General features: G+C 40.4%; 1 protein-coding gene across 8 annotated transcripts in view; it reads right to left on the bottom strand.

Moving 5' to 3' along the window:
- The window catches only part of LOC143298813 (copper-transporting ATPase 1-like), an 81,164-nt gene that overhangs the window by 39,632 nt on the left and 24,896 nt on the right, over positions 1-16,636 (bottom strand). For all 8 annotated transcript variants that reach the window (XR_013057436.1, XM_076611794.1, XM_076611795.1 and 5 more), the window contains 2 exons: positions 7,382-8,738; positions 2,565-2,783 (listed from right to left, as the gene is read on the bottom strand). Coding sequence is in view for 7 of the 8 variants with exons in the window: in XM_076611794.1 (XP_076467909.1) it covers positions 2,565-2,783; positions 7,382-8,738 (1,576 nt within the window). In the remaining variant the exon portion in view is untranslated. The remainder of the gene's footprint in view (positions 1-2,564; positions 2,784-7,381; positions 8,739-16,636) is intronic.

The raw sequence follows: 16,636 nt of genomic DNA, 5'->3' as shown, positions 1-16,636 counted from the left end.
CCATTCTAAAACCTGTATAATATTTCAACTAAGATCATAGAATGAAAGTGAAATTCTAGATACATCCCAAAAATGATGCAAAATTCGCAGGCAAAGAATCCAAATCCAAAATACAAATTTTGTGTCTGGGAGTTTAAGCAATAACAAAAACGTTGATGCTTTTTTTTTTTCTCTTTCAACGCAAATTTTGGATTGGTTTTTGCTTGCACAGAGTAACAAGTCTCTACAACAGTTTGAAAAAACCATGAAGACAAAAGTTCCTGCAAGCAACAAACTTTTTACAAAGGTTCCTATGGCACCAGCCATTCCCAAACACCATGGCCCACTTCACTGAAATGTATACATATACATACATAACAATGCATTCTTCACAAATCATAAAACTACATAGTGTAAGATTCCGACTGGCAGAGAATGAAACATGAGCCACGTTCTCATCACAAACGTCCGATAGACAGGCAGGCAATCTGACTGCAGATCAGTAGGACCAAGAAGGCGCCGCTGTGGTCAGCACTGATAAATGGGACATTATGACGCAAGGCAAAAAGTGGTGCAGTTCTTTATTTGATCCGATACATGTTCTATGCTGCCAGAAACATAATGATATATGTGAAAACACTGAAACTGACCAAGGCTTCAAAACAGAGCAGGAGATATAACTGCAAATCATCATATGCAAAGAAGACACAGAAATAGTGACTGTGTCTGAATCAATTATTCCTTTTTTCTTTCAATCCACTTCTTAAGCAGTACAGGAGAAATAACACTTTGCAAAACATAACTGTATACTTCTTCATTTTCTGTGTGCACAGGCTGCAACTCCCACATTCACTTGTACGTACAAGAGGCTTTTTTTTATGTGTATGACTGTTTTTACCCTGCCAAGTAGGCAGCCATACACCATTTTCAGGGCTGTGCATGCTGGGTACGTTACTGTTTCTGTAACCCACCGAACACTAACATGGGTGACAGGATCTTTAACATGCGTATTTGGTCTTCGACATGCATTTGTTCACACATAGGGGGTTCATGCGCTAACAGGTCTGCAGATATGTTGACCTGGGTGATGGAAAAATCTCCACCCTGAATCCGGATAGCAGGTGCGCCATAACTGGGAATCGCACTCGGGGAAACTCAGGCAAGAATCAAGCACTGGAATAACTCAGTCACTGCACCCTACAAGACATATGTATCCTTTTCACTTCCAGTGCAAAAAGTATACCTTGATACAATAATCATGTTATCAAGGTATAATAATAATAATAATAATGGATACTTATATAGCACACTATCCAGAAATCTGCTCTAGGTGCTTTACAAAAACGCTTTTGTTAACATGATACATTATATCTATGTTACATACACACACCAAAATGTGACTACACACACACACACACACACACACACACACACACACACACACACACACACACACTGCATACATACATTTTAACATACATGTGTATCTAACAGCTATCCTAACACATACGCACACATAGGCAGGCACAAACTTACATAAACACACACACACACACAATACACATTCAGATACATGTATGTAGTTAATAATAATAATGTAATCATGGTTTGATTTATATCAATTGATAAAATAGTGAAAAAAATTACATACTATAACAACAGTAGTACAATTCACCATAAAATAAATACAATAAAAATATATAGTTTTACAAAAAAAATTCTCAAGTATAATTCAGAAATTGCCCACATTCACTGTTACAAATGATTAGCTATTACTGATAAATAAATAAACAAACAGATAAATATGTAAATAGATAAATTAGTTAATAAAAGAAACAAGTAAGTAAACTATATGAGTAAATCAAAAGAAAATAAGTAAAAACAGAACAAAATATAATTTCAACAAGTATTCATACAGACAGCTTATATTTCCTCAAGAAACTAAAAAGGAAATAAAAACAAAACAACAAAAGAGTGAAAGAAAGAAAAGAAAAATGAAAAGCAACAAAGAATAAACTACAACTACAATGTTTACAGAAATCTGAAAAATGACAATAAAAAACCCTACATAACAATAAAACAAAAGCTATGAATCATAAGTTTGTTTATAACAATCAAACAAACAAACAAAACAAAATAAACCGCCCCAAAAAACAACAACAGAATACATGATTTTTTTTTTTTTTTTTTTTAGAGGAAATTTTCTCTCTAAATCATGTTTAATCTGACATACACTTACCATGACCCACTGGTGCAGATTCCAGCATGGGTCTGATTCATGTCCTGTGCTTATTAACTCTCTCCATACGAATGGCGAAAGAGACGACGTTAACAGCTTTTCACCCCAATTACCATCATCAAAATATTACAGTCGGAAGGGTCTTATACTGAAGAGGTAAATGTTGACAAAGAAAACCACAATTCTGACAACGGAAGCTAAAGGTTGGGTCATTCAGACACCCACTGGACATCCGAGGGGTCTGTGTAGAGGAGAAGAGAGGACTGGCCGTACTGAGTGAGTTAATATGGAAAAACAAAGTAGGTTGCAGCTGAAAAATAGAAAACCTCAAACAAAAACCACCAACCTTCAATCTTGCCCACATGCTTCTCGATGTTGGCCACACAGGAGGCACAAGTCATGCCCTTGATGGTGACGAAGCATTTCTCACAGTCGTCCATCTCCTCGTCGGCCGCCTTGCTGAAACGCACGGCGTTGTTCATAATCTCCACACTGCTGGCCGAGCGAATCAGTGACTTCCCCTTGGCGCTCTCACTCTCCTTCTGCAGCCTCCTCCGCAGGCCATCTGGAGGGGAGACAACCCAAGTCAGGGGGGGATAAATTGATGATATATATCTGAGGCACAATCTGGACTGTCTTGTCTCTGACTGGCTGTCGCCTTACGACTCTGGGCTGATATCAAGTTTCATTTCTGACCACTGACTGATAACTCACTCTCTCAGTCTCTGTCTCTTGAGTCTGAGTCTCTCTCTCTCCTTCCATACCCACATGGTCACGCAGCATGGACAAAGAGACAATGTTTGACTGAGAGTGAGAGTCATCTGAACTATCTGTCACTCTCTCTCTCTCTCAGTCTCTGTCTCGAGTCTGAGTCTCTCTCTCTCTCCTTCCATACCCACATGGTCACACAGCATGGACAAAGAAACGATATCTGACTGAGAGTGATTGTCATCTGAAAACGGAGTATGGCTGCCTACATGGCGGGGGAAAAAACAGTCATACACGTAAAAGCCCACTCGTGTGCATACGAGTGAACGTGGGAGTTGCAGCCCACGAACGCAGAAGAAGAAGAAGAAGTCTGTCAATCTCTCTCAGTCTCTGTCTCTTGAGTCTGAGTCTCTCTCCTTCCATACCCACATGGTCACACAGCATGGACAAAGAGACAATATTTGACTGAGAGTGAGAGTCATCTGAACTGTCTGTCACTCTCTCTCTCTCAGTCTCTGTCTCGAGTCTGAGTCTCTCTCTCTCTCTCCTTCCATACCCACATGGTCACACAGCATGGACAAAGAAACGATATTTGACTGAGAGTGAGAGTCATCTGAACTGTCTGTCACTCTCTCAGTCTCTGTCTCTTGAGTCTGAGTCTCTCTCTCTCCTTCCATACCCACATGGTCACGCAGCATGGACAAAGAGACGATATTTGACTGAGAGTGATTGTCATCTGAACTGTCTGTCACAGACTGTTGTCTGGCTACAAATGTGTGTTGATATCACATTTCATTTTTTGACCAGTTACTGACAACTGTCTCTCTGAGCCTCTCTTACTTTTTCTCTCCTCTCACACTTAAACGCACACTCTCTCATTCACACAATCAAGCAGGCAGGCAGGCACACAGTCACACACACACACACACATCATGCATACACATACACATGCAGGTAGGCAGGCACACAGACACACACAGTCATACACAGGCACACATACATGCAGGCAGGCAGCCACACACACAGTGACACACACAGGCACACACACATTATGTACACACACTCACAATAATACACCTATGCAGAGCGAGACAAAGGTTGGTCTAACTTTAATCACATTTAGAAAAGAACCAAATTTCTAACAAAGCAAATGCTAAATCTTGAAATACTGCAACAGTAGATCCATGAACACTTTTCTAGAGTTTTACAACAGGAGAAACAATGAAAGTTTCCCAAATGAAAGAAAACCAAGGGAGAAAAAAAGGAAGGAAAAAAAAAGGTACAGACTGCACTGTAAACGAGATGAAAAGACAACAGTTCACAGTACCGGTCACACATCTGACTACACCTACAATCACCTCTACATCTACAGCAGCCTGGCTGATCCTGAACCCTTTCCGCTCTTCTTCGCAAACCACTTCCATCCATGCTGCGTTTCTGCAGGAAGCTGCTTATCAGCCCAAACCTCGGCCTTTCAGGAGGCATCGTTCTCCTCACCACTCAGTGATAGGAAATTTAATTTCTTAACCACCAGTTTCAGCCAAATGTTGATCAATGGATCGTGCAATCCACAAAGGCAGGTAGGGTTGAGGTCAGTGATCTTTGGCTGACACCCGTTTCGGTCAAGGTGTTCTACTAGGCCTGGCTCTTGCTCTTCAACAGGGTGAGTCTTGATTTAAATTAATGAACAATTTTCTCTTTTTTTGTCTATTTAAAGCTCCCCACTATACAGCTTGCACTCTCTTTCCACAACTGTCTCGGGTCTCTTTACTGCCCTTGCTGCTTGGTGGTGGTGGGGGGGGGCGAGCCTGTGACAGTCAGATCGTATGCAGGTAATCATCAGCCAACAATTTAGAGGCATCATTGCTCGACAGGAAAGCACGTGGCAGGTGTTGGTGTTGTCATTCATCCTGCTTTCTTACCTGTCCGTAATGTACAGCTCCACCTCTCTCTATAACCAGCTGTGGCTTGAAGAAGAATCAACTCATGTCTGAGCCCAGTATTACTTTCTCGACCCATCCTTAACCTGTTGTGTGTGCACATCCACATTTAAGAATAATTTTGTTATCATGTACGAAAAAAAATTACCGTAGAAAGAATAGTGAAAATTAGAGTCGGGTACCTGGTTTGGTAATCCAAACTGGTTTTTAAGGCCTACATTTTCAAACCAGCAGTTGTCAGTGTGTATGTGTTTTGTGTGCAGGCATTCATGTGCTTGCTTACATCTGCGTCTGCCTGCCTGCTTCTCTGTAATTTACAAGGAGGCAAGCATGATAAACTTAAGTCTGAACAAAATAAAAACTGATGTAGTATTTAAATAATCCACACATAATATAAATTTTACAAACAACCAGACATGCAAATCAGTTTTTTGGTGATGTACCTCAAGTGAAAATGAATTTTTGGATTGTGTGTTTTTCACATTGCAGTGTTAATGGTGTGGAGGAAACCTTGTTCTGGAAACTAACACATGTTTCTGTTTCTGTTGTTTGGAAATCAATGACTTTGCAATGATCTATGCATCAATTAAAAAAAAAACAACAGAAGACAATAATGAATAGGACACTGGAGTGTGGAATCTGGTCATGGAACACATGCACACACAAATATCACACACACATACCCCCCCCCCTTCCCACCCCACCCAGCCCCCCAAAAACACACACACTCAAACACACATGCATGCAAACATGCTGCAAGGACACACACACACCACAAACATACAAATACACACGCACAAAGACAAAGACACTCGCACACACACACACACACATATACAAGAAGACAAAAATTTGTTAGGAAAGACTCTGATTCTGGACAAATGTACAGAGTAGAAAATTCCCATCCCACAGTTCTAATCTAAAGTTTGAATTTATATACAGTATATTAGAATTATATTTCATCTTTTAAAATTCTTTTTGCTGAGGAAGGTGAAAAAAAAACACACAAAAAAACACTCATACAAGAAAGTAAGTTCAAACTTTCGAATCTGGGTAAACGAAAATTTCTAAGTACTAAGTACTAACAGACAAAAAATCAAAAAAATAAAAATAAATAAAATAAATGAAAAAAGTCATCAGCCCTACGACAAACACTACACTGGGGTGACCTTGCTCCACACATCCGTCCAATAAATGACTTGTATTGATGACTTCACCCACACCCTTCCTTTGACAGTCGGCTACGCTGCAGGGACAAACAAACACTCAGGGAAAAATCCATACACTGTTATTCTCCCTATCCTCCCCCCACAAAATAGGCTTGGGATGGCTGTGATGGCCTGGACTCACTGGTAACAGCTTGTGGCAGCTATATTGTTCATAAATATAATAGTACAGCTCTCACTACCGGTGGCTGCAAAAAAAAAAAAAAAAAAAAAAAAAAAAAAAAAAATATATATATATATATATATATATATATATATATATATATACTCAACAACATCCCTCTGCAAACTCACAGTAAGCAGTCCATACTATAATTAATCCATAAACAATTTTTAAAACAGCTAAACGCTGGTGAAAGAAAAGTTACAGAGATTTTTTTTATTTTCTTCTTTTTTTTTCTCATGTTATTGTAGTAATGTTTTTTTTGGTTTGCTCTTTCTCTCTCTCACACACACACACACACACACACACACACACACACACATACATTAAGCGTGCACACGCACGCGCGCACGCACACACACACACAGATTAAAACTTTTTTTCATTTCCCTAAAACTCCATCAGTATATATATAAAAAAAAAAAAAATGCATCAGATGACTTGGCGTTTTTAGCATTTTAAACATTTTATGGATGTGTGTACTCAGTATTTCAAGTGATAGTGATAGCCAGCAAAATGTATGGGAAGGCATATAATGATAATCTAACAAGTACTATCAATTAAAAAAAGAAATTCAAAAAGACCTAATACATTGATCCATTCGTTGAATTCCAACAGGACCTAAGTCAGATGACACTGGATAATTAGGTCCATAGCAACTAACACAAATGACTCATGCTTTGTGTGCATTCTCATGTGATAACCATGTGATGGTGAAAGTACAGGAAGGTAAAACGTAAGATCTGAATCATGACAGGACGGGGTTTTTTTTCAGAAAGCTGTTATCACCAGTCAGTTGTTTGGGTTTTACTTTAAGAAGAAGCATTTTGGCTAAGTACTTTCTGTAGTGTTCATACTGTGCAATTTTTATCATTTCTGACTTAATGAATTATTCAGTTATATTTCAAAGAAAGATTGAAATGATTTTCAATACCAATTAGAACTGTTAATGCAGCCAGAAATCTGCGCTGTCTTCCTGTCCAGTCCATCTTTCGCCCTAAGGCGCACACACACACACACAAACACACACACTACACACACACACACACACACACACTACACGCACACACACACACTACACACACGTATGTGCACACTACACACACACACACACACAAATCCTTACCTGGCACAGTGGCATCAAAACCCATATCGCTGATGGCCTCCGCCAGCATCTGCGGTGAGGCCTTGTTGGGATCGAACTGTATGGTCCCAGTCTGCTCCGCCAGTGACACCCGGATGGTCTTGACCGCCGGGTGCTCCGACAGCTTGCCTTCGATGGTGCGGACACAGGACTGACACGTCATGCCCTTGATGGCCACCACCACCGACTGCATCCCACCCCCTTCCGCCACCGACGCCGTGAAGCCCATGTCACTGATCATCTGCGCAATCTTGGCAGGGGTCAGCAGGGACGAGTCGAACGTCACCTCCCCACTCCTGTCGTCCAGAGAGACGCTGATGCTCTGGACCCCAGGCTCCACCCCCATGGCTGTCTCTATTGTCCTGACACACGACTGGCAGGTCATGCCCTCGATGCTGATGGTGCATTTCTGGAAGAGGGCAGGGGAGGGGGAGGGGCTGTCACCTGAAGCAAAGTCCTGCAGGACGACCGCAGCGTCAAACCCCATGTCGTCCACCATTCCTGCGACCTGACCCGGACTGGTGACGGCGGGGTCGTAGGTGACGACGGCATTGGAGTCCGCCAGGGAGACCTTGATGGACACCACGCCCGGCTTCCCACCTATGTTGGACTGGATGTTCTGGACACAGGAGTTGCACGTCATGCCCTTCACGCTGACCTCGCAGGATTTGTGGACGTTCCCTGAGGCGTTTCTTTCCGCGAGGGCATCAAATTCTCTGTCATGGATGCTATCTGTGTCCTCCTCAGCGACCTCAGCATCAAAACCCATGTCGTCGATCATCTCAGCGACCTCCACGGCACTCAACACTTTGGGGTTGTATGTCACCACAGCGTTGTTGTCAGCCAGGGACACCTTGATAGCCACGACCCCGGGCTTCCCGCCCACGTTGGACTCGATGTTCCTGACGCACGAGTTGCACGTCATGCCCTGGACGCTGACCACGCAGTGCCGGTTGACCCCGTTGGTGGCCACCCTGGCGTCGAACCCCATGTTGCTGATCCCCTCGGCCACTGCGTTGGCGCTGGTCTGGCCAGGCCGGATGATGGCCACTGCCAGCTTGTCCTCCAGGGACACTGCGATGTGCTGCACGCCATCCATGCGGGAGATGTTGCTCTCGATGTTGCGCACGCACGACTGGCAGGTCATGCCCTCCACGATGATGCCCACCTTCTCCGTTCCATCGCCCCCACCAGCCCCTGTGGAGGAGTGGGAGGGGGAGGTGTGGATGTCCATGATGGTGGCCTTCATGCCCAGCTCCTCCATCTTCTCCAGGAGGTAGGGTGGGTTGGTCTCAGTCGGTCGGTACGTCACATGGGCGTCCACCACCTCATACTGCACCTGCAACAATGGAATCTGCCATGTTCACTTTGTTGTCAAACACATGGCAGTGCACTGTACCTGCAACAATGGAATCTGTTGTGTTCACTTTGTTGTCAAACACATGGAAGTGTACTGCACCTGCAACAATGGAATCTGTTGTGTTCACTTTGTTGTCAAAGACACAGCAGTGTACTGCACCTGCAACAATGGAATCTGCCGTGTTCACTTTGTTGTCAAACACATGGCAGTGCACTGTACCTGCAACAATGGAATCTGTTGTGTTCACTTTGTTGTCAAACACATGGAAGTGTACTGCACCTACAACAATGGAATCTGCCATGTTAACTTTGTTGCCAAAGACATGGCAGTGTACTGCACCTGCAACAATGGAATCAGCTGTGTTCACTTTGTTGTCAAACACATGGCAGTGTACTGCACCTGCAACAATGGAATCGGCTGTGTTCACTTTGTTGTCAAACACATGGCAGTGTACTGCACCTGCAACAATGGAATCGGCTGTGTTCACTTTGTTGTCAAACACATGGCAGTGCACTGTACCTGCAACAATGGAATCTGTCATGTTCACTTTGTTGTCAAACACAAGACAGTGTACTGCAACTGAAACAAGAAAGGCAAGGCCTTCAAGACTCACTTGTGATACACTTTAAAAAAAATTCAAGTTTTTAGGTATTGAGTATAATGCATTTACTGTTATATTTATATTTTTTGTATTCTCTAAACTTGGCACTTTGATCTGATATTCGACCCAACAAAGGATCTGTCATTATTATCATTTTTTGTTCAAACAGGAACTTCTTTTGCTAAGCATGGAAGTTTTATTTATTGCAAACGTTTTGGTTTAGATAGCAGAACAAGGGAAATTACTCTGCTGGGGAACTTACTTTGCTTTAAACTGATCTTTCTCATATTAAACATTACATTTTGAAATTATACTCAATACATAAAAAGCTTGGATTTTTTTTTTTTAAAGTGCATCACAAGTGAGTCTTGAAGGCCTTGCCTCTCATGTTTCAAAATATAATGTTTAAGATGAGAAAGATCAGTTTAAAGCAAATTAACTCCACTAGCATTTCGGAGTAATTTCCCCTTTTTACTAACTGCAGCAAAACGTTTGCAAAATAAATAAAAATTCCATGCTTAGCAAAAGAAGTTCCTGTTTGAACAAAAAATGATAATAATGACTGCTCTAGCTGTTGGGTCAGAATATCAGATCAAAGTGCCAAGTTTAGAGAATACAAAAAATATAAATATAACAGTAAATGCAGTTTGCATATAATTAGGCTTCATTCTTTATTTTTTTTGTGCCAATCCCAGAAGCGCAATATTGTTTTAAACAAGATGACTGGAAAGAACTGGATTTTTCCTATTTTTATGCCAAATTTGGTGTCAACTGACAAAGTAGTTGCAGAGAAAATGTCAATGTTAAAGTTTACCACGGACACACAGACACAGACAACCGAACACCGGGTTAAAACATAGACTCACTTTGTTTACACAAGTGAGTCAAAAATGGAATCGGTCAAAACACATGACAGAAAACTCCACCTGAAAACTGGAATCTGTCATGTTCGCTTTGTTGTCAAACACACGACAGTATACGGCACCTGAAACAACGAAATCTGTCATGTTCACGAACCCACAGCAGAAATACTCCACATGAATTAACAGAATCTTTTATGTTAACTTTGCTGTCAAACACATGGCAGTATACTGCATCTGCAACAATGGAATCTGTCATTTTAACTTTATTGCCACATACACAGCATTAAAACCACACAATGCTAATGACTCACGCTGTATGCTTTCCAACTAATCGTATAACTTACGGTTCGCAGTTCTTTTGCAAGTACTGAACATACAAAAAAGTTCAGAGTAGTTCCGTAATATTAAGAATCAATGTGTGAAAACAGAAGGCATTTGAAAATAAATAAATGAACTGATAAATAAACAAACAAACAAACGAATGAACGAATAAATAAAATGAAGCAACACACAGGTTCACTTTTATCACAAGCACATCAACATGACTGTAAAATCTTCCAATGACTCTGAACCGAACACACGTTCATTCTTCACTCTTTCACTCCAAACTGCACAGTCTGCTCAGTGTGTTCTACAATGACTTGGCTTTCAGCAGCTTTGACTTCTGGCCATCTTGCATCCAAGCCAAAGGTGAACACCCAGTGGTGAACACGTCTATGGACTGTCCAACAGGTCAGTGACCTCAGACAATGAACATGACAGGAAGACTTCAGCTCAATGATAAAACACACACACACACACACACACCACACACACACACTCTCTCTCTCTCTCTCTCTCTCTGAATACACCCCTCTCTCTTGCAAAGTACACACACACCCTCTCTCTCTTTCTCTCTCTCTCTCTGTCTGTCTCTCTGGGAATACAAACCTCTCTCTTAAGTGCGTGCACACACACACAGAGTCACACACACACACACACACACACACACACAGTGACACACACACACACACACACACAATGACACAAACACACACAATCTCTCTCTCTCTCTCTTTCTCTCTCTGTCCAGATTTCAGTGAAGAAATGAAAACGTTTTCATGGTTTGATAAGTACTCTTTGGTTAAAATTAGCAGACGCTCTGAAGACAGGATTTTAAATTCATACGGTAAAAGCTTGTTAGATATGTGTGATGCTTTTGGTCTATACATTCTCAATGGTGTATGTGACGGTGACAGTAATGGTCGTTACACATATATAAGTGACACTGGTAGCAGTGTGAATGACTATTTCATTGCATCGTTTGATCTTTTCGAGTTTATAAATTCTTGCTGTAAATTTTGTGTAAAAGAAAAAATAGAATCTGACCACATGCCTTTGGAATTTCACGTGCAAATTCCTCTTGTGAACGGAAGTACAGCTGCACCAGAGAAAAGAGAGTACATTGAAAAATATGTGTGGAAAAATGAATTTGCGTCTGGTTTTGTTGATAAGTTAAAGTCACATGAGATATGTCTGGAATTGTCACATGCTACAGATTTGGTTGATATTAATGTTAACGAGGCACTTGTAATCTTTAACAACACAATAAAGCAAGCGGCAGATTGTATGAAACAGCAAATATGTGTAAATAGAAATATACGGCAAAATAAATGGTTTGATACTGAATGTAGAAGTGCGTAGTTTGTTGGGAAAATTTAACAGAACATTGGATGCTGTTGACAGGGATTTATTCTGTGTAGCACGAAGGGAATACAAAAATATGCTACTTAGAAAGAAAAGGTTGTATAATAACTCATTGCTGAAACAGATTATTACTTCTGTTGACAGCCAGCAAGATTTTTGGGAAAATGTTCGGGGTTTATTGAGTAAACGAGTCTTTGCCAAGAACAGTATCACAATGGAGGAATGGTATAATCATTTTAAAAGAATATTGGAAAAAGAAAGTAATACTGATTGTAGTGCTCAGGAAAATGAAATGTCACGTGATGATGAACATATTATGACAATGGAAGATCAGAACACGGCCTTTTTAGATCGGACTATCACCAAAGAAGAAGTATTGTCAGCAATAAGAAAGTTAAAAAATGGGAAAACCGCTGGACCGGACGGAATGATTGGTGAATTTTATAAGAACTTTGGTGAACCTGCCATCACTTTTCTTGTCAAGTTGTTTAATGTTTTGTTTGACCAGGGAATCTATCCTGAAAACTGGTCAGAGTCAATTATCATTCCTCTCTTTAAAAAAGGTGAACGAAATGAGCCGAATAACTATAGAGGGATATCGTTATGTGATATAGCAAGTAAACTATATGGTTCCATTATTAACGAAAGATTAACTGAATGGATAACATTGAACAACGTGACAAGTGAATACCAAGCTGGATTTAAGAAGGGTTACAGTACTATTGATCATATGTTCACTTTAATGGCAGCTGTTCAAAAGCAGTTTGCACATAATCGAAAATTATACGTCGCTTTTATAGACTTCGAAAAAGCCTTTGATTCAGCAGCAAGAAAACTTTTATGGCCGATTCTTACAAAAAATGGAATAAAAGGTAAACTTTATTGCTGTATTAAAAGTATGTACGATGATGTTAAAGCTAAAATAAGATGTGGTGCTAAATTTAGTGAGTATATCAGATGTACACAGGGGGTTAAACAGGGTGATGTTTGTAGTCCTGTTTTATTTTCTTTGTTTATCAATGAATTAGCCCTAGAAATTATAGAAAATGGTAGACATGGTGTTACTTTCGATTTGATAGAGTTATTCATATTGTTGTTTGCAGATGATATTGTTTTATTGTCTGAAACTGTTGTTGGTTTACAAAACCAGTTAAACAATTTACACAAAGCAGCAAACAGGTTGGAGCTTAAAGTAAATATGGATAAAACAAATGTAGTGGTTTTCAGAAAGGGTGGGTATTTAGCTGCATATGAACGATGGTATTTGGGGAATCTTCAAATTTCTGTCATAAATACTTATCAGTATCTTGGTTTATTCTTTTCCACAAAACTTAGTTTTACGTTTGCTTGTCGAAACCTTGTTAGTAAAGGGAAACGAGCGGTCGTGAGCATATTACAATTATTATATAAGTTTGAAAGTAATTCTGTTAGATTGTTTTTTAAATTGTTTGATGTTCAAGCCCAGCCTATAGTACAATACGGTGCTGAGATTTGGGGGTTGGATAAGGGGTACGAGATAGAAAAACTACATTTGTTTGCTATGAAGAGGTTTTTGCAGGTGGACAGAAGAACGCCAAATGACTTAGTTTACGGTGAGCTTGGTAGGTATCCGATTTATATTAATTCATATGTAAAATGTATTAGGTATTGGTTAAAACTGGTTCAAATGAATGAATGCAGATTGCCTGCTCAAGCTTATAAAGTGTTATTTGATTTGGATGCCAGGGGAAGGGTAACATGGGTGACTAGCATTCGAAAATGTTTATGTAGTAATGGTTTTGCATTTGTATGGCTTAATCAAGGGGTTGGATGTGTTCATGATTTTCTTGTTTGCTTTAAACAGCGTATGGTTGACTGTAGATGGCAGGGGTGGAACGACCATGTACAAAATAGTGAAAGATTTTCTTTGTTCAGATTGTTTAAAAGGAATCATTTCACAGAACCATATTTAGCAAAAAATATTAACCGAGTCATCAGATGTGCTTTAACAAGGTTTCGTTTTGGTGTATCTGATATCAACGTACATAGTAAAAGACACAAGCCCAGCACTGTAAATGATATGGTATGTCCGTTATGTAGATCTGCAAAAGAAGATGAAGTCCATTTCGTATTATGTTGTCCTGTATTAGATGATTTGAGACAAATATATATTCCGTTGAGATATTATAACAGACCAAGTAAGTTTCGGTTAGTATTACTTCTGTCTTCTACAAATGATAACGTTTTTTCGAATCTTGCCATATTTATCTATAAGTCATTAAAACGACGGAGTTTCATGATTGGTTAAAGAGAACAGAGCTCTGAGCATACACGTTGTAAGATTATATTCATATGCAAATCTATTCTTACAAAATATGTAATCACCCCTTCAAATGGGGCCATGGCCTTATTGAATAAACTTTCGTTTCGTTTCGTTTCTCTCTCTCTCTGAGTACACCTCTCTTTTAAGCATGCACGCACACGCACATGCACACACACACACACACACACACACACAGATCACATCATATACCACTCAACACATTTAAAGACATAATCCTCATTAATTCTAATATTTCCCTAATTATCTACAGCTCAAAACAAAGCAACTAACACAATCCTAGTACTTCTAAAAAAAAGAAATCAACAATTTTTTTTATCATTTCATGGACCTTAAGCTTTCTGCAATTTTTAGACCCGAGATCCAGGATGAGATGATTACCAACATAACTAGACACAGGGTTCGAAGTTAGTGGGTGCCCGGGTGCAAATGCTACGAAAAGTTGGCTCGGGCACGCAAATTTTCTGTCGAGAGTGCCCAGATGGCACTTAAAAATTGATAGGGACGAAAGAAAATTAATTAAAAGACACACCAAGAAAGCAAGCTCGGACGCAGTCGATTGAAATGTAAAGTGTCGTCTGCTGCAGCTCGCTTCATGGAGCAGCATCTTTGCTAGTGCGTGATCGGATGTTGATGTTGATGGCGCGTTAGCGATGAACGATGTTTCCCACCTTCAATGTTAAAAGAAAGGCTCCCGAAAAAGAGACGGAAGCTCAGGATGACAAAAAGAATAACCAGCTGGAGTAAGAATCAAAGCGCCAGCACGTGTACTTCAATGAAGTCTGGCAGAAAGACTTTCTTTGGCACATTTTATTTCATTTTATTATGCTGGCACCCATTATGCTGGCACCCAAAATCACAATTGGGGACTCAAATGTTTTGTCCAGAGTGCCCGACTGGCACTCAAAAAAAAAAAAAAAAAAAGAGTTAAATTCCAACCCTGAGACTGTTATATAACCACAACAAATATAATACTTCACAATAACAATGATATCATATACTACTTTTAGTATAAAAAAAAATAAAAGATTAAAAAGATATTCAAAAAAACAAAATAGAATAAAAAATAATGAGGATAACAAAATAATGGTAAGTACTTCTGATGACAATGATAACGATGACCATAATATTGATGAACTGAATCATCAAAACACAAGGAAACTGACTCATAATTCTGCCCCAACACATAAAAAGGAAAATGAACAGATCATAATTTTAAAACATTCCTGCAAAAACACTGGGCATAAATTCTCATCATGGGACCAAATTCATTACCACCACCAACGGGCGTTGGACTTTCGATCTGAGGGTCCCGGGTTCGAATCACGGTGACGGCGCCTGGTGGGTAAAGGGTGGAGATTTTTACGATCTCCCAGGTCAACATATGTGCAGACCTGCCAGTGCCTGAACCCCCTTCATGTGTATATACAAGCATAAGATCAAATACGCACGTTAAAGATCCTGTAATCCATGTCAGCGTTCGGTGGGTTATGGAAACAAGAACATACCCAGCACGCACACCCCCGAAAGCGGAGTATGGCTGCCTACATGGCGGGGTAAAAACGGTCATACACGTAAAAAGCCCAATTGCATATATACGAGTGAACGTGGGAGTTGAAGCCCACGAACGCAGAAGAAGAAGAAATTACCACCACCTCGGCCACGAAAACTAACCCCATCCTAAAATAGAAGCCAAGAGAAGCACTGGAGATCACACAGGCATCCACTGAACAGAAATGTTGAACACGCACTGCCCAACACTTACTCACAGTTCCCACCTCACAAGACATATAACTAAGCTTGGATCCTGGTATACAAGAACTTCTTTTTCATTTGTGGGCTGCAACTCCCACATTCAGTCGTATGTACACGAGTGGGCTTTGACGTGTATGACAGTTTTTACCCCACCATGTAGGCAGCCATGCTCCGTTTTCTGGGGTGTGCATGCTTGGTATGTTCTTGTCTCCATAACCCACTGAACACTGACATAAATTTCATGATCTTTAATACATGTATTTGATCTCCTGCTTGCATATACACACGGAAGGGGTTCAGGCACAAGCAGGTCTGCACACATGTTGACCTGGGAGATCAGAAAAATCTCCACCCTTTACCCAACAGGTTACAAGAACAAAATGCAAACATTCTGCCTGAACATGAGAAGGCTAAAAAGCTGGCTGACATGCAAAAGTGTGTTTGCAGTCATACTGGTCATATTTTCATATAAAACGTTAAAAGGTTAAAGTTCCCAAAGCCTTTTCCGTCCATTAGGACAGTGAATTCATACCCACTGTGTCTAGGGCTTAATACAGGGAGGTAGGGCGCAATCCTCTCCTTCCACTGGTATCAACCTTCCCCAACCGAAGTCAGGTACCCACTTACGCCAGGGTGGAGTGAAGAAAATAAG

This window comes from Babylonia areolata, chromosome 24 (assembly GCF_041734735.1).
Source record: "Babylonia areolata isolate BAREFJ2019XMU chromosome 24, ASM4173473v1, whole genome shotgun sequence".
Classification (NCBI taxonomy): domain Eukaryota; kingdom Metazoa; phylum Mollusca; class Gastropoda; order Neogastropoda; family Buccinidae; genus Babylonia; species Babylonia areolata.
Note: the sequence above shows the minus strand (reverse complement) of the source record. Positions and strands in the feature narration are given on the sequence as shown.